At 46.6% G+C, this 22,009-nt stretch overlaps 1 protein-coding gene across 4 annotated transcripts in view; it reads right to left on the minus strand.

Annotated features, from left to right (window-relative positions):
* The window catches only part of HS6ST2 (heparan sulfate 6-O-sulfotransferase 2), a 286,829-nt gene extending 269,434 nt beyond the window's left edge, over positions 1-17,395 (minus strand). The window contains exons 1-2 of one of the 4 annotated variants that reach the window (XM_038588330.1): positions 16,936-17,395; positions 15,583-16,101 (exon numbers count right to left, since the gene is read on the minus strand). In XM_038588330.1, coding sequence (XP_038444258.1) covers positions 15,583-16,101; positions 16,936-17,363 — 947 coding nt within the window. In that variant the 5' untranslated portion in view covers positions 17,364-17,395. The remainder of the gene's footprint in view (positions 1-15,582; positions 16,102-16,935) is intronic. The other 3 variants (XM_038588331.1, XM_038588332.1, XM_038588333.1) reach the window with 3 other exon arrangements.
* Positions 17,396-22,009: the final 4,614 nt, after the last annotated feature.

The raw sequence follows: 22,009 nt of genomic DNA on the forward strand, positions 1-22,009 counted from the left end.
CTTAAAAGGGTAAATATTATGATGCATGAACTGTAACTAAGAAAATAATTTTGAAATGTATCATAGACTTAAAAGTAAAAGTTAAAACTATAAAACCTTTAGAAAAAATACTGGAAAAAATCTCATGATCTGGCGCTAGGCAAAGAATTCTCAAACTTGACACCAAATCATGATTCATAAAAGGAAAAATTGATAGATTGGACCTGATCAAAATCAGAAATTTTGGGACGCCTGGGTGGCTCAGTAGTTCAGTGTCTGCCTTTGGCTCAGGGTGTGATCCTGGTCCCGGGATCGAGTCCCACATTGGGCTCCCTGTGAGGAGCTTGCCTCTCCCTCTGTCTATGTCTCTGCCTCTTTCTCTGTGTCTCTCATGAATAAATGGAATCTTTAAAAAAAAAATCAGAAATTTTACTGTGTCGGGGCCCCTGGGTGGCTCAGTCGTTTAAGCATCCGACTCTTGATTTCAGTTCAGGTCATGGCCTCAGGGTCTTGAGATCAAGCCCTCCTGCTCTGTCCCTACATTGGGCTCCACACTAGGTGTGGATTCTGCTTAAGATTCTCTCTTGCCCTCTCCCTGTGCCCCACTCCTCCCCACTCACAGGTGCATGTGTGTGCTCTCTCTCAAAAAAAGAAATTTTGCTCTGTCAAATGCCATGTGAAGAAGATGAAAGGCAGGCAATGGACTCAGAGAAAATATTTGCAAACAATGCATCTGACAAAAGACTAATATACAGAATATATAAATAACACTCAAAACTCAGCAGTTAAAGAAAAAAGAATCCCATCAGAAAATGGGCAAATGGCATGAACAGGCATTCCACCAAAAAGGATACACAGAAGGCTAGTTAGCATGTGAAGGAATGCTGAACTTCATCAGCTATCAAGGAAAGGTAAATTAAAGCCACAATGAGATATTACTACACACCTATCAGAATGGCTAAAATAAAAAATAGTGACAATACCAAATGCTGACAAGGATGGGGAGAAATTGGATCACCCATGCATAGTTGCTGGGAATGTGAAAAAATATATAGCCCTTCTGCAAAAACAGTTTGGCAGTTTCTCATAAAACTAAACAAGTAATTGTCAAAGGACCCAGCAGTTGCATTCTTAAGCATTTATCCTAGAGCAATGAACAGAGATCATTCTACAAAAGCCTATACACAAATGTTCATAAAAGCTTTATTTGCAATAGCCAAAATCTAGAATCAGCCCAGATGTCTTCCAACAGGTGAGTGGTTAAACAAACTGGGGTTCATACTTACCATGAAAGATTCTTCAGCAATAAAAAAGAACGAACTGTTGGTACAAGCAACAGCTTGGATGAATCTTGAGTGAATGATGCTGAATCATGAGAGGCACCCCAAACCAGCTCTCACCCTTAATCCAGCAGAACCATGGTGTCCCACAATTCCAAGTTGACAGCCACCAGTGGCCCCCAGACCTATGTGGCAATTTGCATGGCACCACTGCCTCCCTCTTGGGCCCTGAAGCAGATGTGGGTGCAACTGATTGTCCCCAAAGTTATATCTGGAGAGGGAGGTCTAAATCATTAAAAGGCAACCTGTCATTTAATTATGGCAATAATTTATCTTTTTTTCCCCCAATGGTATTTCTCTCCCTTAGACCCAACTTAAGCTTCTGACATTTTAGTTGGAACTCCTACCATTTTTGTGAATATTTCTACCTGCTTGAAGTTGTGGGAGAACGTTTGTCTTCTTCCCTCTGTATTTCTTGTACTAAGCCAAATTTGAAGATCAAGAGCCAAATAATATAGCTGTGCAGACCTCCAGCTTTGTGGAACTCAGATCTCTGCATCTTACCAGGCTCACTACATACAAGAGCTCCTCTCATTAACCAGAAAGAGCTGCATCTCAGAGTCAGACCCCAGCAAATCAGAAGAGCTGGATTTTCGTGGCCCCTGGCTTATCTACTGTCATCATGTAAATCTGACCCAGCCATAGGTCACAACCTGAGACTCCATACTCTGTCCCTAGATGCTGGAACCATAAGCTGTCTACAATGAATAATGGTTACATCACCATGCTTGAAAAGCAAAACAAAATATGACATTCAATGGGGAGCGTCACAGTCTTGCTCATTCCATTCCAATCATACTATTTAAAAGGGGGGAGAGGGATCCCTGGGTGGCTCAGCAGGTTAGAGCCTGCCTTTTGCCCAGGGAGTGATCCTGGAGTCCTGGGATCGAGTCCCACGTTGGGCTCCCTGCAAGGAGCCTGCTTCTGCCTCTCTCTCTCTCTCTCTCCCTATCTCTCATGAATAAAAAAAGTCTTTAAAATTAAATTAAATTAAATTAAAATTAAATAAAAATAAAAGGGGAGAGACTGTCAGTGTAACTGCTCACTTCCAATGCGTGCAGATCCCATATGCAGCCTTTAACTTAGCATTCAGCAGAACTCTAGAAAATCATGAACCACTTTCCTACAATAGAGATAGATGAGGTGCCTGCGACACGAGACTCCCTCCTTGAGATGAGCTTAGCTCATTTGGCTTCACTGAACAGTCTAGCTAAGCCACATATATACCTTTAGCTCCTCCATGTCAAAAGTATACCCCCTCTGGGGGGATGGGGTAACTGGGTGATGGGCACTAAGGAGGGCACTTAATGGGATGAGCACTGGGCGTTATACTATATGTTGGCAAATTGATAAAATAATAATAATAATAAAAATTTTTAAGTATATCCCCTCTCATACAGGAGAAACTGCTGGAAACCCAAGTGTGATTTCAATCTCTTCCTTTTTTTTTTAAATCTCTTCCTAATGTATCTTGTGACATCCAGGTCTCTAAGGCCCTCAGTAATAATTTTTCAAAGCCATCTGGAATAAATAGAAGTCTCACTCAAAGCTGCATGTATGCAAATTTCCACACTTTAAGTGGATTCTGTCCTTAAGTGCATAAACCAAAAAGCATGGAAGCAATTGGATTAGAAAAGCAAGGTTTTTTTTAACCCCCCTCTAATTGGCATTAAGTCACCAAACATTGTCAAACACATATCACTTGCTTAATTACTTTGTGTGCACATGTGTATATCTTTATAACTTCATAAACATATAAATGAGAGAGAGATATGCAGATTTAATATACACCCATATGGTGATAAATACAAAAGCTGCCAGAAGATTGTAAAATGCTATACTAATGCTAAAATGATATCTTTTTTATCTTTTGCTTTGCTTCCAAGTTACAGAGAACAAACTAAGAGTGGGAGATGCTAAGCATGGATCCTTACCTAAAAGGAGAAATATGCACAGGCCATTTTGTTCAATAATGCAAAAATACTTTTAAAAATACCTTGCTTCAGATCCATAGTCACATACTAGAGTGTCTTTCGCTAATCTTATGGTGTGTTTATTATGCATTAAATCGTTTCTACATATCCATGAAAATTTGTATGGAAGCAATTTTTCATAAACAACCTACTATGCATCATTCACCCCAATATGCTTCATTTCAACATTGCTTTTATGAGTTGGAGTTGACCTATTATGCTCCTGGAACATACTGTACCACCCTCAGCAAAACCAATCATGAAAATCATAAGTATTTTTGCCTCTAGTGTATCTAGTAAATAAGCTCCATTTCCCAACCTTCAGGATGTCATGCCAGTTAACATTCTACTTAGCAAAGTCTCAGCTGTGAGGTATCTGCCAAGGTGGCCACCATTCCAAGGTCACACTGGCCTCTGGTAATAGTAGGCGTCTCTCTACCATTCTTCCAATGCCGTCAACCGAATTTCCTGGCCACCCACATTAATGTCTGCCAGGCTGGTAGGCCCATGCCAATTTACATATGCTCTTTTCTTTCTTTTTTTTAAAGATTTTATTTATTTATTCATGAGAGACACACAGAGAGAGAGGCAGAGACATAGGCAGAGGAAGAAGCAGGCTCCCTGAGGGGACCCCTATGCAGAACTCGATCCCAGGACCTTGGGATCACGCCCTGAGCTGAAGGCAGATGCTCAGCCACTGAGCCACCCAGGCATGCCATATATATTCTCTTTTCCAAAGCCACCTCTTCCAAAAGAGAGAGAGGGGTCAGTCCTCTCTTCATGATGGGCCCTGGAGATGAGAGCAGGCTTCAGGATTCATCACTTGGTTTTGAGCAAAAGTATCTTATTTGACTGGCTTTTCATGTTTCATGACTACATGAACTGATCTGGCTGAACTCACTCACACTCCCCTCCAAAGGCTGTGTCTACACAGACCAAATGCAGTGAAAAAAAGCAATGGTCATTTATAGAAACAGGCCGTGGTCTGAACAGTGCAACTTAACATTGCTAATGAACCAAGTGCCAACATTCCAGAAGGACTAAGATGCTTTGGCCTCTTACAAATCTTATCAAGTGTGTGCACCATATTTTAAGTCCACATAGGGCATAAATTAAAATACAGTTAAGGTCTTCATTTTCCTTATCTGAAAAAAATCTTTCCTCTAACATAACTCCTTTCTTTTTTTTTATTTCCCCTAAAACATCATTCTTCTGTGTAAATCAGTGTTGAAAGCATTTGCAGTATCTTAGATATCTACTTATTTTTATTGGTGGAGATCTAAATCTTTATTTAAGAATGGGCAAAAGGAGTTGCAGAATTCACCCTCAAAGAGTAATTTTTACTAAACTTTCTAAAAGATGCTTTGAAAAAAAAAATCAGCTAACAGGTCTCCATTTTACTTAGCTTATGTAGTAGACATGGCCAAAAAATAGGCAGAGGCTTTTGGAGATTTGTCTGAAAATGCAGCAGAGAATAAAACATATCAGACAGGCCATGTGCCCTGATTTTAATTGCCAGCTCCAATATTGACTGGCTGGGAAGATTCAGGCCCAATTCTCTGTTGTTTCATCTTTAAATGGGTTTTTAAAACATCTGTCTTACAGGGTTGTTTTGAGGATTAAATGAGAAAATATATGCTTTGCCCCAGGCATAGGGCCTGGCTTAATAAATACCCCCAAATATTAATAGGTCTTCAGGGAAAGTCAAGCCAAGCTTCCGGAGTCAAACCATCACTTTCCAGTACTTCTCTTTGTCAAGGTCTTGGAGTTCTACAATCTTGCATGTCAATTAAGAAACCTGATGTGGTTGTTGAAGGACTGGCAATACTTCCAAATATATCAGACTACTAATGTTCCTTCTCATGCACTCAGAGCCTGATCTCTTGTTCCTGCCTGACTGGTTACAACATCCAATGACTAAACACTGCATGGTCAGATAGTATGGACTGTAAGATATTTACTCACGGAAGTTTTTCCAGACTAACTTCACAGCTTAGTATATGGTCTATTTTTACAAGCGTTCCATATGTGCTTGACAATGTGCATTCTTCTAACTGGGTGCAGGTCCACTGTACTGAGCTTGTTAACCAAATCTTCTGTATCCTTACCCATTTTTTTTGTTTGTTTCATCTGTCAATTTCTGAAAGAGGTTAGCAGATTTTACAATTTCTCCTTGTCAATAGCCCTGTCAATTTTTGCTCTATGTATTTTTTTTAAAGATTTATTTATTTATTCATTCAGAGAGAGCGAGAGAGAGGCAGAGACACAGGCAGAGGGAGAAGCAGGCTCCATGCAGGAATCCTGACGTGGGACTCGATCCCAGGTCCCCAGGATCACACCCCGGGCTGCAGGCAGTGCTAAACCGCTGCGCCACCGGGGCTGCCCTGCTCTGTGTATTTTTAAATGATATTAAGTACATACGAGTTTAGGATTGCTATCTGAAAAGTGGAACTTTTTGCCAATATTCAGTGATCTTTTTTATCCTCAATAAAGGTATTGACAGTCTATTTGTCTGATTTCAGTTTAAGTACTTCAGCTTCATTCTAGTTAGTATTTGCATAGTATATCTATTCCAAACCTACCTGTATCTTTATGTGTTAGCTTTGTCTCTTATACACAGCACGTAGCTGGATTTTGTTTTCTTATCCAATATGATAATCTATGTCTTTCAACTAGTGAGTTTAGTCAACTTCTATTTATTATAACAACTGAGAAGCTGACTGCCAAGATCAAAGGACCTTTTTAAAGTATCTCTTTGTTTCCTGGCTATCACCTGGTCATCCTAGTCAATTTGTAAACACTCTTTGCTAGCAGTCATTCTCTTGTATGAAGTTAGCAAAAGTCCAATGATCTCCATCAGTGAACTGGAGCTGGTACTATACTGAAGACTTGTCTTTATTAGTACAGTTATGGGAAAAAGTCAATTAATGCAAGGAATGGTGCACACAGGCCTAATCCATTTGATGTAAATCAATGCATTACACATTTCAATTGCTCTGTATTCCTTCAGAAAAGTGCATGGAAGTGATTCATTAGAACTAAACTCTTCACAAGAAACAGACCGATTCTCTTAGGCTCACTAGGGCATCTTTGCTGGTAAAATTTAAAAAGCAATCAAACTGAATAAGAAGTCTCTTTTGCAGACATTTACATGGGGGAAGAACATGATTCTTGACAATTCAGAGTAAATGAAGTGCAAATTATTCTCTTATACTATATCCCCGGAATGAAACTTAAATTGTGACTAAAAAAGAATCCACAGTTTAATCAGAAAAATATATTTATTGGTAATTCCCAAGCTTCTATTTGATACATTTATATCATAGGATAACAAGTTCATAACTACTGCTAAGTTATAAATATGGAATATATGCAGAATTTGCATGTATTGAATTTTATTTTGAATTTGCAAGTGTGCCTATATTTGAATATTTATAATATTCCAGAAAAAGCACAGTGGAATGTGCAAGACAGATTTATTTAGTGTAATGCTCTGAAATGTGTCAAAGTCTTCAACACTGTTCTTTAGAGGCAAAACGGCAGAAATAACAAATGGGATGCAATAAGACCAACAGAATAATCTGTGAAGTCCAATACCCAGTAAAACAGGAAAAGCTCTTTTGCCAATAAATATTTTACTAAAGTTAGACAAATATTTCTGTAAGCTTACAATGGCATTGTATTAGGAGATATATACCATTAGTTGGATTCTTCATTATGCTTTACTAGAAAAGAGAATAATCCCATCCATACTCTTTTGTCCCCATAAACTCAGTGACTAAATATCTTATTTTGTCATAGAATGTTGCTGTTAGCTTTTCCACTGTGAAGCACGTTCTTTTTACCGTCAAAATAACTGGTACCTAGAATGGAGTTTCGACAGTTAAATTATGCACCTCACTGTATAAGTAGTCCCTCAGATACCCAGAGCAGTTGAGAAATGAAGTGTTCTAATCAACTTAATGCATAATTTAGAAATTTAATTTGAAAATATATTAATAAACTTAATTTAATTTATAGTTAATTGAGGGGCTCTTATGCTCTTATGAAGGAAAACTGCTCTGTGAGGAGGCTGCCCCAGTAAAGTGGACTCCCTTTCTTTCCTGGATGAGGGCAACACAAGCACCAACTGACCTAAGTTCTCAGTTGTGGTTGTTTAGAAAGGCCCCCAAGACTTGACTCTGATCCAGACTACTAGCTCTGGTGTCCATTCACGTGGATAGAGGCTCATGAAGATTCAAAGCCCAGGCTGTCTTGCGTGGGTCTGGCTGAGCAGAACAAGTCTTATTATTTCCAACTGCGTACCATTATTAATTTCCTGCTCCATTTAACTTTTAAACAGAGAAGAAACGATAGCAATATACTCAAATATCTCTATAATGGAGTGGTGTAAGGGTTCCATGGTTTCTTTGGCGTATGATAACAGCACTCATCAAAAAAAAAAAAAAATCAACAGCCAATTCCTGACTTATCACCTCTGCCTTTCAGTCTGAGAGTTTATTTAGCTGAGAGTTTATTATGTTTTCCTCAATAAGAACTCCCCAGATACTGGGGCATCTGGGGGCTCAGTCGGTTAAGCGGCTAACCAGCTCAGGTCATGATCTCAGGGTCCTGGAATCGAGCCCCACCTCAGGATCCCCACTTAGCATGGAGTCTGCTTGTCCCTGCTCCTCCCTCTCTCCCACTCCTCTTCCTCCCCCTGTGCTCATGCTCTCTCTCTTGCAAATAAATAAATTTTTAAAAAATTAAAAGAACTCCCTGGATATCAAGAGGCTAAGGAAATAGCCAGCCATGGTCTTCAGGAACCAAAAAGTGGACATGAGTATAATTTATCACAGCCACGAAACGACATCATTTTAAAAACTGTTAGTGTTGACTTTTATTATAAAAGCAGTGCAGGGGATCCCTGGGTGGCTCAGCGGTTTGGCGCCTGCCTTCGGCCCAGGGCGTGATCCTGGAGTCCTGGGATCGAGTCCCACATTGGGCTCCCTGCATGGAGCCTGCTTTTCCCTCTTCCTGTGTCTCTGCCTCTCTCTCTCTGTGTCTCTCATGAATAAATAAATAAAATATTTTTTAAAAAGCAGGGCATATTCATAAAGGAAATGCAAATCCTTCGGAGAAGCAGAATAAGAATAAATCACTAACTGATCTACTAATATCCTGGTATTTTTCTTTCATGCTAAGATTTGGAGGAATGGGAAGATGTTATGTGTGTCTGCGTCTCACTCTCCCCACTCTCTCTCAATAACATAGTTATAGTTACACTGTGTTCATAATTGTCTCTCTCTTTTTCCCTTAGCTTTAAATCACTAGCAATTTTCCATACACCCTGAAAGGGCATTTAAATTATTTTGTAATAGCCCTTCAAGTGGATGCACTGAGATTCCTTGAACCATTCTCCTCTACGTGGATGTCCACATTTTTTCAATTTGTTGCACTTATAAAGAATTCCAGCTAGCCTGCTCGTACTATTAAATCACCCTATATCCCACCCCATGGCATTTCTCACAATTTCAAGTCATTAACTGTTTGTTTCATATCTATCTTTCCCACTCCATGAAGGCAGAGACCACAATAGTGTCCCCAGCACATAGCACATTGATAAGGGACACTCAGTAAATATTTGTTGAATTAAAAAGTGAAGAAATAAATGAGTGAGGAAATGAAAAACATGCATAGGATTATGGCTTTCAGTAAAATCTCGGAAAAGAAACAATGGGTCAAAGAAAAAATGTTTCTAATGTTCTCTGTTTATGTTGTCTAATTTATTTCCAAAAGAATTGTTCAAGTTTACACACTCACTTACAATGTATGCAATGTATGAGAATTACGGGATTTACCACACCCTCATCAGCACTGGCTACTAGCTTTTTTTCTTTCATGGTGGTGGTGATGTATGTTGACGGTTTTTTAGTTTTTGGTTTTCCTTTTTAAATCAGGGCTAGACGGGCAGAAAAGGTTTTCCTACACTTAATGACTTAAAGTTGCATTCCTCTAGTACCAGTGGGACTAGATGGGTTTTCCTTGTCTATAAAGTCGTTGTGAGTCCCATGATGAAACTTGTCTGGTCATACCCTTTGTTTTTCTCATCAATTTGTAGGAGTACCTTCTACAGAAAGGATGTCATCATTTTGTCTGTTTTATTTGTCGTGCCTATTGTCATTAGTTTGACATATGCCTTTTCATTTTGGCTACTTTTTGACAGATGAACAGTTCTCGTTTTTATGTAATCATAACTGTCTATCTTTTCCTCTATTCAAACATCCTTCTCCTTGGCTGAGTCCCACGTGTGAATTGCAGCTATCATTTAAATAATAATGCCAATTGTTAAAGCAGATTAACTGGGTTCAAAGACTCCCACATATACATCTAAGCCCTAATCTGCCCCAGAGTGTTTTTCCCCTCCCTTCAAGCCCTGGCCACTACATGTCCAGGCAACAGAGACCAGTCACATCTCTTTCATACAGTGCCCTCCCCACACAAACTAGATCTCCTTCTCGACCTCTCTGATTTGGTCGCTGATACCATCTCCACTCCACACTAGAAATCAGGAGGTGCATTCAACTGGATTCCAGACTTCATCTCCTTTCGTATTTTTTACATTCCTCCCATCCATATGCTTCTCCCACTCACTGGGGTTCACCTTCCTTATTGCCATTCCAGGACCTTGACCATGAGGTCTCACCCCATCTACCTCCCTACCTCACCCTTCCCCAACCATGACCTTCTCAGTTCTGGCCAGCCCTGACTAGGTGAGGACACTGAACCTCAACGATGCCAAGAGGATGCCATGCCCACCTGCAATGCCTCTGTTCTTCTAAAATACAACCCACACATTCCCAGATGTCTTCCTGAATACATCTCTCCTTTTTCTGGCCTGTTCCTTCCCTCATTTCTTATGAAGGAACAGGCCTGAGAAAACATCTTGGTTAAATCTCCCATTCTTCAGAGGGGGGATGGGCCTGCCCCAAATCACAAGCACCCCCCACCCCCACTCTGATCCACAGTTCTGCACTTTGCCCTCTAATCTTTATGGACTTGAGGCTGAAGATGATGACACATTGGCTTTTCTGGCTTTGTCGTGGCTCTAATCTCCCCCAACTGCTAGCACTGTGCAGAGGTCATGATACTCCAGAGTTTGCTGATTAGACACAAACTTCCACATAAACAGATGAACTTTTCTCTGTGTTTTACTATATCCCCTCAAAGGTGTGACATTTTAAAGACATTCTTGATATTCAAGTAATTTCCAAACAAAATTCGTCTCCTTTATTGAACATCTAAAATACCGAGTTATTTTGTTCTGCTGTAAGCTCTGAGAGAGCAAGAATGACGTGCCTTCCCTGGAAGATAATGGGCAGTTTCACAAAATTTTGTTTAATGAATAACGATGGAAAAGATGACTAATCTTTAATGTCATTTCATACTACCAAAGTTGACGACAGATATCTATAAAAGACAAGCTCTGACATTCTTCTTGCCAAATAACACCACTGCTCTAAAATTACTATTGAGAAATGCTAATTTTGAAGAGCCTTTTTATACTACCCTGAGAACTGAGAGGGGTTTTTAAAATCTATATTTATTTATTTGAGAGGAAGAGAGAGAGAATGGGGGGGCAGAGGGAAAGAGAGTAGCAGACTCCCCATTGTTCAGGGATCGCAGGGCTTGATCCCAGGACCCTGGATCCATGCAACCATGCTAACAAATTCTGCTCAAGTTTAACAGATGTGATGGGGGGTTTTCCCCTTCTCCTGTGAAACAGGTGGGAGAATACAGCAGCTCCTCTCAAAGGCAGCTGAAGAAGTGCACACTGGGCTATGGTGCTGCACCTATGAGAGCCAAGGGGGGTGGTTCTAAAGCCTGGAGGGCCACAGAGCATCATCACTGCAAGTCGGGCCTGTCATGCTGCCTCACTGCCAAATCCAAAACAAGGAAGGAATCGGAGCATGGACACATGAGGCATGAGTGGGCACAGGCGCCACAGAGTTCCTGTGAAGACACAGCTCGTTCAAGATAGAGCCACCTTTTTTAAAGAAAGGGAAAGAAAAAATAGAGCTTTTCTTCATATAAATGCCTTTTAGTAACTGGATTTTAGATGACAATTAATTACTCTTCCGTATGGCTGCTGGAAAATGTAGAGACCCTACAAGTCTAGGATGCAACAGGACCCTCACAATCAGATTCTTTGACTAGTACAGCTACAGAACTTGGTCTGTGCCCCCGCACCCTCCAGCTGCCCTGTGCATGCCAGCCAGCACGGTACCTGGCAAAGAAAAATGAGGCCAGCACACGTTCCCTGTGACCAATTCGGAATTCCTCCCACAGACCAAGTGGTGCTCTGGAGTTGGCTACAAACAAGGAATTTGGCCTTAGAAAAGCTTGCAGAATTTGGGAGTTTTAACAGCTGGTAAGCAAGAATGTTTTGATACATTTTGAAAAATGGTCTTAGAAATTCTAGAATGAGCAGGACCTGTCTCTGACCCCAAACAACATATTGGCAGACAGATGCATGAAATGCAATTTCTAGTTTATTCTTCTTTTCTTTTTTTTTAAGAAATATTATTCTCAATAAACAACTTGAACCTTTTGCCAGCCAAGCATTCTGTCTTTGTCCTCGCCAGGCAACGTGCTCGTAGTCATTTCTATTCAGCAGCTATATATCACCCGAGCACTCTGCCATCCTCTGAGGCAGGGAAGCATGACAAAAGTAGCACTGGGAGCAGGATTCAGGGTCTTGGCTTGCAGCCGCAATGGCCTCTCATACCCCCTGTAACGTGGATAGATGGCTGTGAGTCAGAAGGTGGCCCCTGTTGCTACTCAGCACTCCTCCCATTGCTTATTCACCAGGTCCCCAAGTGTCCTGCCATCCTGTATGGCTTTAGAGTGATTTCCAACATGGCAGTGAGAGGCCTTTCTGCAACCTAGCCAGGAGACCCACTCCTCCACTCCCAGAGCACAGAAAGCCTCAGGGTGCCAGAAATCTGTTCTCCCCGGGGCCGTGGCAACCTTGGTCCTATCCTGTGTCCCAACTCACCCGTGTAACATTACTGAACCCAGTGACCATGCAGGTGGTAACAATATCGGTTCACATTAATCCAGTGTTCACTTTGTGGGCATTGCTAACATGAAATGCCTCACGGTGCTCGTGTCAGTACCCTGTGCCTCAAGGTGCCATCAACAGAGCAGACAGAACTGCAATATGATTTCCATGGGGCCACCCCAGAGATCCATGACCTTGGCAAAGTCTGTCGGCACCTTTGGGATTTGCTCTCATCTGATAAATGGGGATACTTTTGTTCACTCCTCCCTCTCCCCAAAGATACTGCAAGTTTGTGGTGAAATAGCAGAGATAAGGGAATGTGAAAGCTCATCAGCAACCGGAACGCACTCTCCATACATACAAGGCTTGGATAGCTCCAGTCCAAGGTCACATAGCTCGTTTGTGGCTGGCCTGCAGTGAAGGCCCGGGTGTCACAACTCCCTGGCCAAAGAGACAGAGCCTGCTATTCCCCCCAGTTCAGCAGAACACACAGACCACCAGCTGGCATGGTAGGCCACTCCACACGGGAACTCTGCATGGCTGACTCTCATCTCCTGAGACCAACTCCTCACCCCACGTATCACCACTGCCCTTGCATCTACATTCTCACCACACACGCTCTCGCACACATTCTAACTCACATACACTTAATGTATATCTTCTCTCTTCTAGATTATCAGAACTCACTGAACTGGTCCTTCTGAAGGCAGGGATGTATCAGCACCCTGGGGAAATTCTGGAACCCTCAAGCTACCACTATTCTTCAAGATGAAGATTTCTGGAGGTGGGCAGAAATTAGTGAAATAAAAAGATACAATCGGGGTAGCAATGTTTCTCTAGCAATTTTTTTAAATTTGTGCGAATGGTGTAAGATCCATTAACTGACTGTTTAAAAAGTGGTTCTTCTTTGATTAGACTAGATGGCACTGTGGTATCACCCTTTTACGAGCAAGTAAAATCCCATTTCGTGTCAGATAATGTTGCTTCAATTTGGGACAATCTAAGAGGATGAACCTCCACTTGAAGGGTCTTGATTATCTTATGAAACATTTCTGAAGGGGTCTGGCAGAGAATAGTGGCCACCAAATACATAATCTGGGCCATGTTTATAAGGTCTGTTTAGAGACCGTGTCACACCCTGACCTACATGTCCCGAAGGATTTGAAAAGGAACATGTGCCCTGTGGGGCTCTAGACATGGCCATGACTTCCACAGTGGCCAACATCTCATTTTTATTTCACCAGCACAGTCATGGATGTGGGATTCTATTTTTGCTCTAAAGAGCTTTTTTTTAAAAAGAAAAATATAACCATCCCTCACTACACCTACAAGCTCCATCAGCAAGTGAGATTGTTTTCAATATTGCTGAATTGTTTGGGATCTTGCTAAACACCAGTATCTTATGATGACAATGACTTCTACAATTCTTACAATGGACTGAAGTGGCAACCTTCCTGGAGCGAAGGTTCTCTTCAGATGGAAAAAAGAAATCTGTTAGGGCTGTAAAGGCAGTGAAAGTTCAACAGATTCTGCCAGAATCCCAGCATTCAGGAAAAAATACTGTGAAGCCAGGAGAAAGGAGAGTGAGCCGGGGTGATGTCTCTTCAAATTTCAGTGGTGACCAGGGAGAGTCAGAGGGCTCCATTTGCCTGGTCTAGAAAGAAGAAACTGCACTGGGTCTCACATTCCAGGAGCCTCTGCAAAGCACCTCCTCCTTCAAGGCACAGAGTACCCTGCCTGGGGGTGGGGGTGGGAATTGGGAGCCCATCCAGTAAGTAGCTGCTGTAAACAGCAAACTCCAGGACCCCTATGGTCACCTGATGGGGAGGCAGGGAGCACATCCCTGTCCTTGCCTGCCCAAAGACCCTGGCCAGAGAGGCCCCGTGGGGCAATTAGACTTATTCAGGCCATTGCCTGAACTCCCTGCCCCGGCCGATTTGTTTTATTTTTTTAAGATTTTATTTATTTATTCATTAGAGACACAGAGAGAGGTAGAGACATAGGCAGAGGGAGCAGCAGGCTCCCCATGGGGACCCCAATGAGGGACTCAATCCCAGGACCCCGAAATCAAGCCCTGAGCACACAGGTGTCCCCCAGATTTGTTTTAGGGACAGTGGCATAATGGGAGCCCAACACGCCCTTCTCCCCCTCCCCCTTTTACTGCACTCCGTGACCTCCAGCAACTGGGCATTGCGGCTGGATGAAGGAAATGCCCTAGCTTTGAAACCAACCGGCTACAGGCTCTTCATAAATCACCATTTCCCGAATTGGCCCCGGGTTCCCGGCGCGTGGGCTGCCAGCCTCGCATGCTGGAGCTCAGCTTTTGTACATCTGGAGAGGTTTTTCAAGACCGAAACCTACATGGGGTCAGGGCAGCGTCCCAGCTTGCCCTTTGGCACTCAGGGTGTCCCTCGCACTCGCAAAGCGCGGCAGATGCCTGGAGTGCAGCCAGTAGTGGAGGGCGCAAGCTGGGTACCACAAGTGCTCTCCAGGTGTCCCCAAACAGGGGCAGAGGGGACTTGCCCCTCGCCCATACATCACTTTGCATTTACAAGCACCCAGGGAGAACAGAGCCAGAGGAGAGAAAGGAGGACAGTGGCAAAAGTCAAGCAAAAAAGAGAAAAATCAGAAAGGGTAAAGGAGACAGAATGAGAGGCAAAGTGAGAGAAAGAAGAAGGCAAGAGGGAGCGGCCAGGAGCCCACAAGATTAGGAGCAAGAGAAAAAGAGGAAGGCAAATAGAGGAAGTGAGAAAAGGAGGGGGGAGAATGCGGGAGCGGGATAGGGAAGAGAGGGCAGAAAGGCGGCTTCGGAAGCGGGGTGCAGAGAAAAGAAGAGAGAAGACAAGAGGGACTCAGGGTTCTTTCCGGCGCTGCAGTGCGGAGTCCCCGTGCGGTACCCTGTTCCAGCAGCGGCCGGGGGGCGCTCGTTCTGGACCTCCCGGCCGCTCCCCACCTCACGCACTCTCAAGCCGAGGCCACTCACCGGCACTCACAGGCCAACCCGCCGACGGACAGCCGAGCCGTCCCGGGCCGCAGCGGACAGGCTTCCCGCGGCCGCCAGGGCGCCGTGAGCGCGCGCGCCAAGGAGTCTGGCGCCCGCTTAGTCCCGGCGCGCCCGCCTGGCCGGGAGGTGCGCGCGGGGCGCCGGCAGCGGCCAGCCGGGACCCCCGCCCCCGCCCTCCGCCCGCCCAGGCCCTGGTCGGCTCCCGCGCTCCAGGGCCCCCCTCGGCCGCGGGCGTGCACTCACCTGGACGGTCTCAGTCTGGCGTCGCGCTTGCCGTCCACCACGGCGGGCACGCAGCTGGTGAGCTCGGTCCAGTCGGCGTGCAGCCCGCAGCTCCAGCCCGTGGAGAACCTGGAGAAGAGCCAGGTCTCCCGCTTACCCGGCCGGTGGCAAGTGCATTTCTTCTGACCCACGCGGCACTCGCACGGTTGCTCCAGCTGGATGTTGCGCACAAGGTGGCGGCCGAAAGTGGTGCCTCCGGTCTTCTGAATGTGCAGGAACACGATCAGGTCATCGCCCTTGATGTCGAAGTCTACCTTGCGCAGGAGGTCGCCGCGGCTGAAATTGTAACGGGGCACGAACCTGGAGGAGCTTTCATCCTCCGAGCGGTATGGGTCCGGCATCGGGGAGCTGAACGCCTGCAGGCGGAGGAGCTGGCATTCTGTGCCGGGGCACACGTACTGGAGGACGATCACCGCAAATAGGAAGAGCATCACCAAAGCCAGCAGCAGCTTGTTGGATTTCTCATCCATGTTCCCGACGCTGGGGGAAACCCAAGCTCGTTACGTCAATCCCGCAGCTCAGCCCGCGCTCGCCGTGCGCCCGCACCGCCCCCCTCCCCCCGGCGCCGCCGTTGCGCCCCTTTCCTCCCTCCCCTCCACACCGAGTACTCCGCGGCGGCGGCGCCCTTCCCCGCTTCCTTCCTTCCCGGCAGGCTCAGCGCTGTGTCTCCTGCCGCACACCCCCCTCCCCCCGACTTTTTCCCGCTGGCCGCCTGCCCTCTCCACCCGCTGGAGCTCTCCAGAGCTGCGTCGCGGGGTTTCGTACCCACCGGACGCCGCCCGCCCCGGTCGCCCCACTCCCCAACTAACACCCCGGGTCCGAGCCCCCGCACGTCTCGCTCCACTCTCGGTGGTTCCCATCCTCATCCTGCTTCGCCCACCGGACCCCCCCCCCGGCGCTCGTGCCCCCAATCCCCTGGGCGCGCATGCCGCAGCCTCCCCGCCTGCCCGACTCGCGGGGTCCCTCCCCTTGCGCCCCGAAGCCCTGCTCTTGCCTGCGCCCAGTTGCCCACCTTGAAGGCCGCCTCGAGGGAGCTCCGAGCCGGGCGTTTGGAGTTCCCCCGGGGGGACAAGTCCGCCGGCAGCCGGACTAGAGAGCGGAGACGCTGCGCTGCCGGTGCCCGCGGAACCGGGGGAAGGGAGCCGCAGCGTGGCCAAACGCGCGCCGCGCCCCTCCGGAGCCCCCGAGCCCAGCCGCCACCGGCCAGCTGGAACTTTGCGCCTTTTCCTCCCCCTCGCGGCTGCCTTCCCTCCCCGCACGGCTCCTGCGCGCCCCGGCCCGGGAGCGCGAGTCCCTCTTTCGCCTAAAACGTACCTGGCTAGGGGGCCGAAAATCTTGGAGAAGATCGCACCGAGCACGTGCTTCAGCGAATGGCCCAGGGCGGCCAGGCCCCGAGTGAGCAGGGCCCGGCAGAGGGAGCCCAGGTCCCAGCGTCTCCTGAGGTCGTGCATCCGCCTGCGGCGGCCTCGGGGCAGCAGCGCGAAGAGAGGGGTGCGCGCGGCTCCCGCCGGGGAGGAAGACGCCTTTAGGGGCTCGTCCAGGAGCGGCTGGGAGTTGAAGCCGCGAGACACACCCCTAGGAGGGCCCGCGCGGACTGAGGCGGCGACTGATCCAGGCCGGCTCCCTGCCAATTCGGCCTCTACTCTGGAATGCCGGCGGGGACAGGTGGTGCGGGCGGGCGCTCCTCGCTCCGGTTGCAGCGGCGGCCCGAGCGCTTGGGCTGCACACGCAGGCAGTGCCATTCCCCCCTTCAGGCAACTCAGGGTACTAAGGATAGGCAGCGAGCTTGAATTTATGTAATAATGCCTCACGCCTAACAGCTCGAGCCACTTCACAAGCAGAGGACCTGGGTTTTCTCCTGTCTTGGGGAACGGAGGTCACTCCAGTGAGCACATCACTCCACTTTGGCTGGTAATTTCAACCTCCCCTAAAATAGCAAAGGCGCAAATTGGACCTTTTCCTTCTCTCTTTGCCAATTTCCATTCTCCAGCGGAACCGGGGGCATTTTCTGAAAAGGTAAGTCAGCATGAAGGAAAATCATGAGAAAAATAAAAACAACAACAAAAAAAATACAAAAAACAAAAACGCTACAGAATGGAAACTGAGCTTTTTCAGAGCAGAGACTTACCCTTACTCCTCTTTCCTTGCTGAATCCTCGGCATCTAGCCCCGTGCCTACAGCAAGGCTTCACTCCTCTACGGTTTACTGAAGGAAAGATACATGACTGCACACTACATCAGAGTAGAGCCATCTAATCCAAGATGATGTGGTAAATGAGGAAACCGAGGCCCAGAGAGGAAAAGATATTTGCTCAGGATCACACAGCAGAGTTCTGGATTTTGGACCCAGAAAACCAGGCACCATTTTCCGACAGTGACACCACCTACTCTGATAAATAGGCAGACCACCCTTGAGTCCTGATGTTAAAAGGCTCTTTGTGGCTGCAGGGACCACAGACATAAAAATGAGCAAGGGGAGAGGGCCTGTCCCTTCAGGACGATGTCCCTGGGAACTCAGGATTCAGACTGTTCTAATTGATCGGGGGGGCTTGCTGTCTATCAGGAACTGACGTCTCTGTGATCAAATGCCCCCTCCATCCAGCCCCACTGCTACAGAAGGGGCACAGGGGGCAGCAGCATTTCGAAGCAGCACTGTCAGGGCCAAGGGAGAGGGGACAGTGAGACGAGTGTGGGAGTGAGGGCATGTTCCTCAGGGACAGGCTCACCCATTATTTCCCTCAGAACATTTGATCCCTCTGTGCAGTGAAGCAACAAGCACTGATCTGAGAATCTATCACTTCCTTGCTGGGCAGCCCTGAGATAATCACTAGCCCCTCCTGAGCCTCAGTGTCCTCTTCTGTAAAATAGGACCAATTCCTCCTTCACCACCTGGGTCATTGTGAGGATGACCCTTGAGCAATTTTACTTGCTGTATTTACCTGCTGCTCTAAGCTCCGAGGTCCCCACTGAGTCAGTCATACGCCAATTAAGGAAGGAGTCCTTCTCAGGCAGTCTCTCAGCTGTGCCCCCTGCCCTTACTTTCCCCCATACTTCTCCAGTCCTGGCTGGACTTCCGTGTGCCCCCAAACCTACTGGGGACAGCAGAGGACCCTATGTCTGGCTCCAGGCAGGGAAGACTTGGAGGAATCCTGCCATTCAGGCATTCCACCTGTCTCAGGGTTCCAGGGGGACACTCTAACAAATAAACTTGTGTAAGGAGCAGCAGCAACTTGTAAGGTAGACATCTCAGCTTCCTCCAGACCTCCCCTGTTCACCAGGCTTGTGGGACATGCCTGCTCCCCCTGAGAATAGGTGACGATGTGAGCCAGGGGACCGGGAAACTGTGAAGGTGGCCGGGGAGCTCAGCTTGCCAGCTATCTGCTGCCTTCTCCTTGGGTACCCACAGCAGCCAGCCACTTCAGGCCAGCAGGTGGCTCTCCTCATGGTGCCATATGAAGAACCCTCTGGCCTCGCACTTTTATAATGGCATTCTGTGGGTCCCTAGAAAAACAATTTGGGAATGGGTGGGTCACACGTTCAGGTCCCCCAGCAACTAGTTGGAGTTTCTGGAATTGGACCCAGGGAAAGTGTTTTGGGTAGAGATGCCAGGAAGAAAGGTAACCAATAGAGGGGAAAGTTGGGATTTACTCATGCACATGCGTGAGAACACATGCACACATGCATTGGTGCACGCACACATATGCACACACAGGTAACAGTCTGACTCCCTGAGGAGAGAGGGAGTCAGATTGGTAGTTGCAGAGCCAAAGGAGGGATGGTGCCGAGAAGCCTAGTTTCCAAAGATCTAGTCTGATTCCACACAATAGCTCACTGGAGGATATTTGCATTTACAAGCCTTTCCTCCACCCACCTCAGGCTGTAAGAAAAAGAAATTAATCTCTCTTCCAATATCTGAGATCCTGAAGTGGAAGGAAGTGTCTTTGAGGGGGGGGGGGGGTGGTGCCACAAGTCTCAGAGAACCCCCCTTGGGGGCAAAGAGGCTCCCTGCTAAGAAGAGAAAAATCTTCCTCTGTGTGTGTGTGTGTGTGTGTGTGTGTGTGTGTCCGGAGCTGTGTTCTGCTGAGGCCAGGCCTGGGCCTTGGCAGGAAGTTCCAAGGCCTCTTGCAGTCCTGGGCTAAGCCCACCTCCCAGAAGCCCCGTCCTCTCAGGAACTGAATAACAAAGATCCTAATACATTAGAATCAGCCCTATTTGGGAACTTGGGCAGAGGTAGCTGAGGGGGGTGGCAAAACGAGGGAGAGAACTGGCTGCCTTACCAGCTCTTTGGTTTTGCCTCTCTGTATTTCTTAGACCAGCCTGACATTCTACGTGTGTGCATGTATTTGGGATTCAGTACTTGACAGGTAAGGAGGACTCTGCAGGCTGAGCCAGGTTCCGGTTGTCTCCACAGTGTGCTTTGATTTTAATTATTTTTCCAGAACTGTCCTTCCACGGTTTTCACAAAAGTTTGAGGATTCTGGGAGCATAAAGGTCAGCCTTAGTGCATACTAAGTAGTGTACTTCCAGACATCCGTTGGGTTGCTGGAGTCTGAGAGGGCAGTAGGGAGAGTGGGCAGAACGTGGGCCCTGGAGTTCAGAGACCTGGGTTCCAGTCTCGGCTCTGCCACTCATGAGCAAGGAAGCCACTTGCTCGTTCTTGGATTCAGCTAGCTCCCCATTTTGTAAGAAGACAGAGTTGATGTTGCGATTCAAAGGGCACTTTTCCGCTCCTAACTTCTAAGTCACGTGATTTCTGGTCTTCCTCAAGGGCCAAAGTGCTGCCAAACCCTCTTTGCCCGTCACAGTGGGGCGGAGTGGGGAGGGGGAGCCAGTGATCTGGTCCTGGATTTCTTCTATTTGTTTGTGAGGTCCCACAGGGCAGCCAGCAGCTGGACTTGTTCTGGGACCTATGTCACAAGGGGCGACAGCAGGGTCTCCTGCTCAAATTAGAACAAAAACAGTGAAAATTTCATGTTGAAGAAAGTGCTGGCACTCTTCAAAGAGAGCCTAATACAATAGAAATGTGCTTTTTCCCTTATCCTGAGCATTCTCTTCCGCCCTGTCTTTCCAGCTGTCTCCCTTTTTTTTTTTTCTCAAAAACGTTCATACTCTCAATAATAGGCGATTCTTGTCACAAAGACTGAAGGCATGCAAACTATCAAGGCAGTTTGTTTCTGTTTTTATGCGTCTCGCCAAACTGAGTGAACGGCAGTACTTAATGAACAAGCCGTTCAGAAATTTAAGCTCTAATATTATAAACTGGTTGGGTATGTTGGATACATCACTGTCAACAGCCAACCTCTCCCCCCACCCACCCACAAAACACTGATTTTTCTTTGTTTAGCCTTACAGAAAATGGGGCTCAAGGAATGAAGAGAGGAGGATAATGCTGAGGTGCTGTGTAAACATTTGGGGTGCTATGTGAATGTGTATTGCAGAGGCAAAATGAGCACTGGATGGAGGTCATCACAGACGCCGAGCATGCAAACCAATGATCACCTGTTCTCTGAGGAGGGGCCCCCATTATTTTTCTGAAGGTGGAATTCCCACTTGTCACTAAGTGGAAGAGTCCACTCACGCCGGCTAGGCCTTGGAAACTAGGGAAGCCAAGGCTTGGCAACCACAGGCCGCAGGCTCCACTCAGCCATTTTACTTATGTGCACCTCATTTGGCATTCTTATAAGACAGCCTGACTAGGTACCTTCAGAAAGCTGGTTTAGGGATGCCTGGCTGGCTCAGTGGTTGAGCGTCTGCCTTCATCTCAGGGCGTGATCCCGGGATCCTGGGATTGAGTCCCGTATCAGACTCCCCGCAAGGAGCCTGCTTCTTCCTCTGCCTATGTCTCTGCCTCTCTTTCTGTGTGTCTCTCATGAATAAATAAATAAAACTTTTTTTTAAAAAAAGCTAGTTTAAGGGTATAGGAAAGAGGAATGCAATCTTAAGCGAGCTTTCTATTAAAAAGGACAAAGCAGGGATCCCTGGGTGGCGCAGCGGTTTGGCGCCTGCCTTTGGCCCAGGGCGTGATCCTGGAGACACGGGATCGAATCCCATATCGGGCTCCCGATGCATGGAGCCTGCTTCTCCCTCTGCCTGTGTCTCTGCCTCTCTCTCTCTCTCTGTGACTATCATAAGTAAATAAATAAAAATTTAAAAAAAAAATAAAAAATAAAAAATAAAAAAATAAAAAGGACAAAGCAGAGGTTTGGAGAGGATGTTGCCCTGGAATTGAATCAGGGCCTCAGTTTTGTCATCCAGGAAAATGGGACTAAATACAGCCCCCTTACTGGGTTGTCATTCATTGAGAGCACTTAGTCTAGTGTCTAGAAGAGTAGATCTTCCATAAATGTTCGTTTCCCTTGCTTTTTAACTCTGAGTATCTTTGATTTGAG

The sequence above is a fragment of the Canis lupus genome, chromosome X (assembly GCF_011100685.1).
Source record: "Canis lupus familiaris isolate Mischka breed German Shepherd chromosome X, alternate assembly UU_Cfam_GSD_1.0, whole genome shotgun sequence".
NCBI lineage: Eukaryota > Metazoa > Chordata > Mammalia > Carnivora > Canidae > Canis > Canis lupus.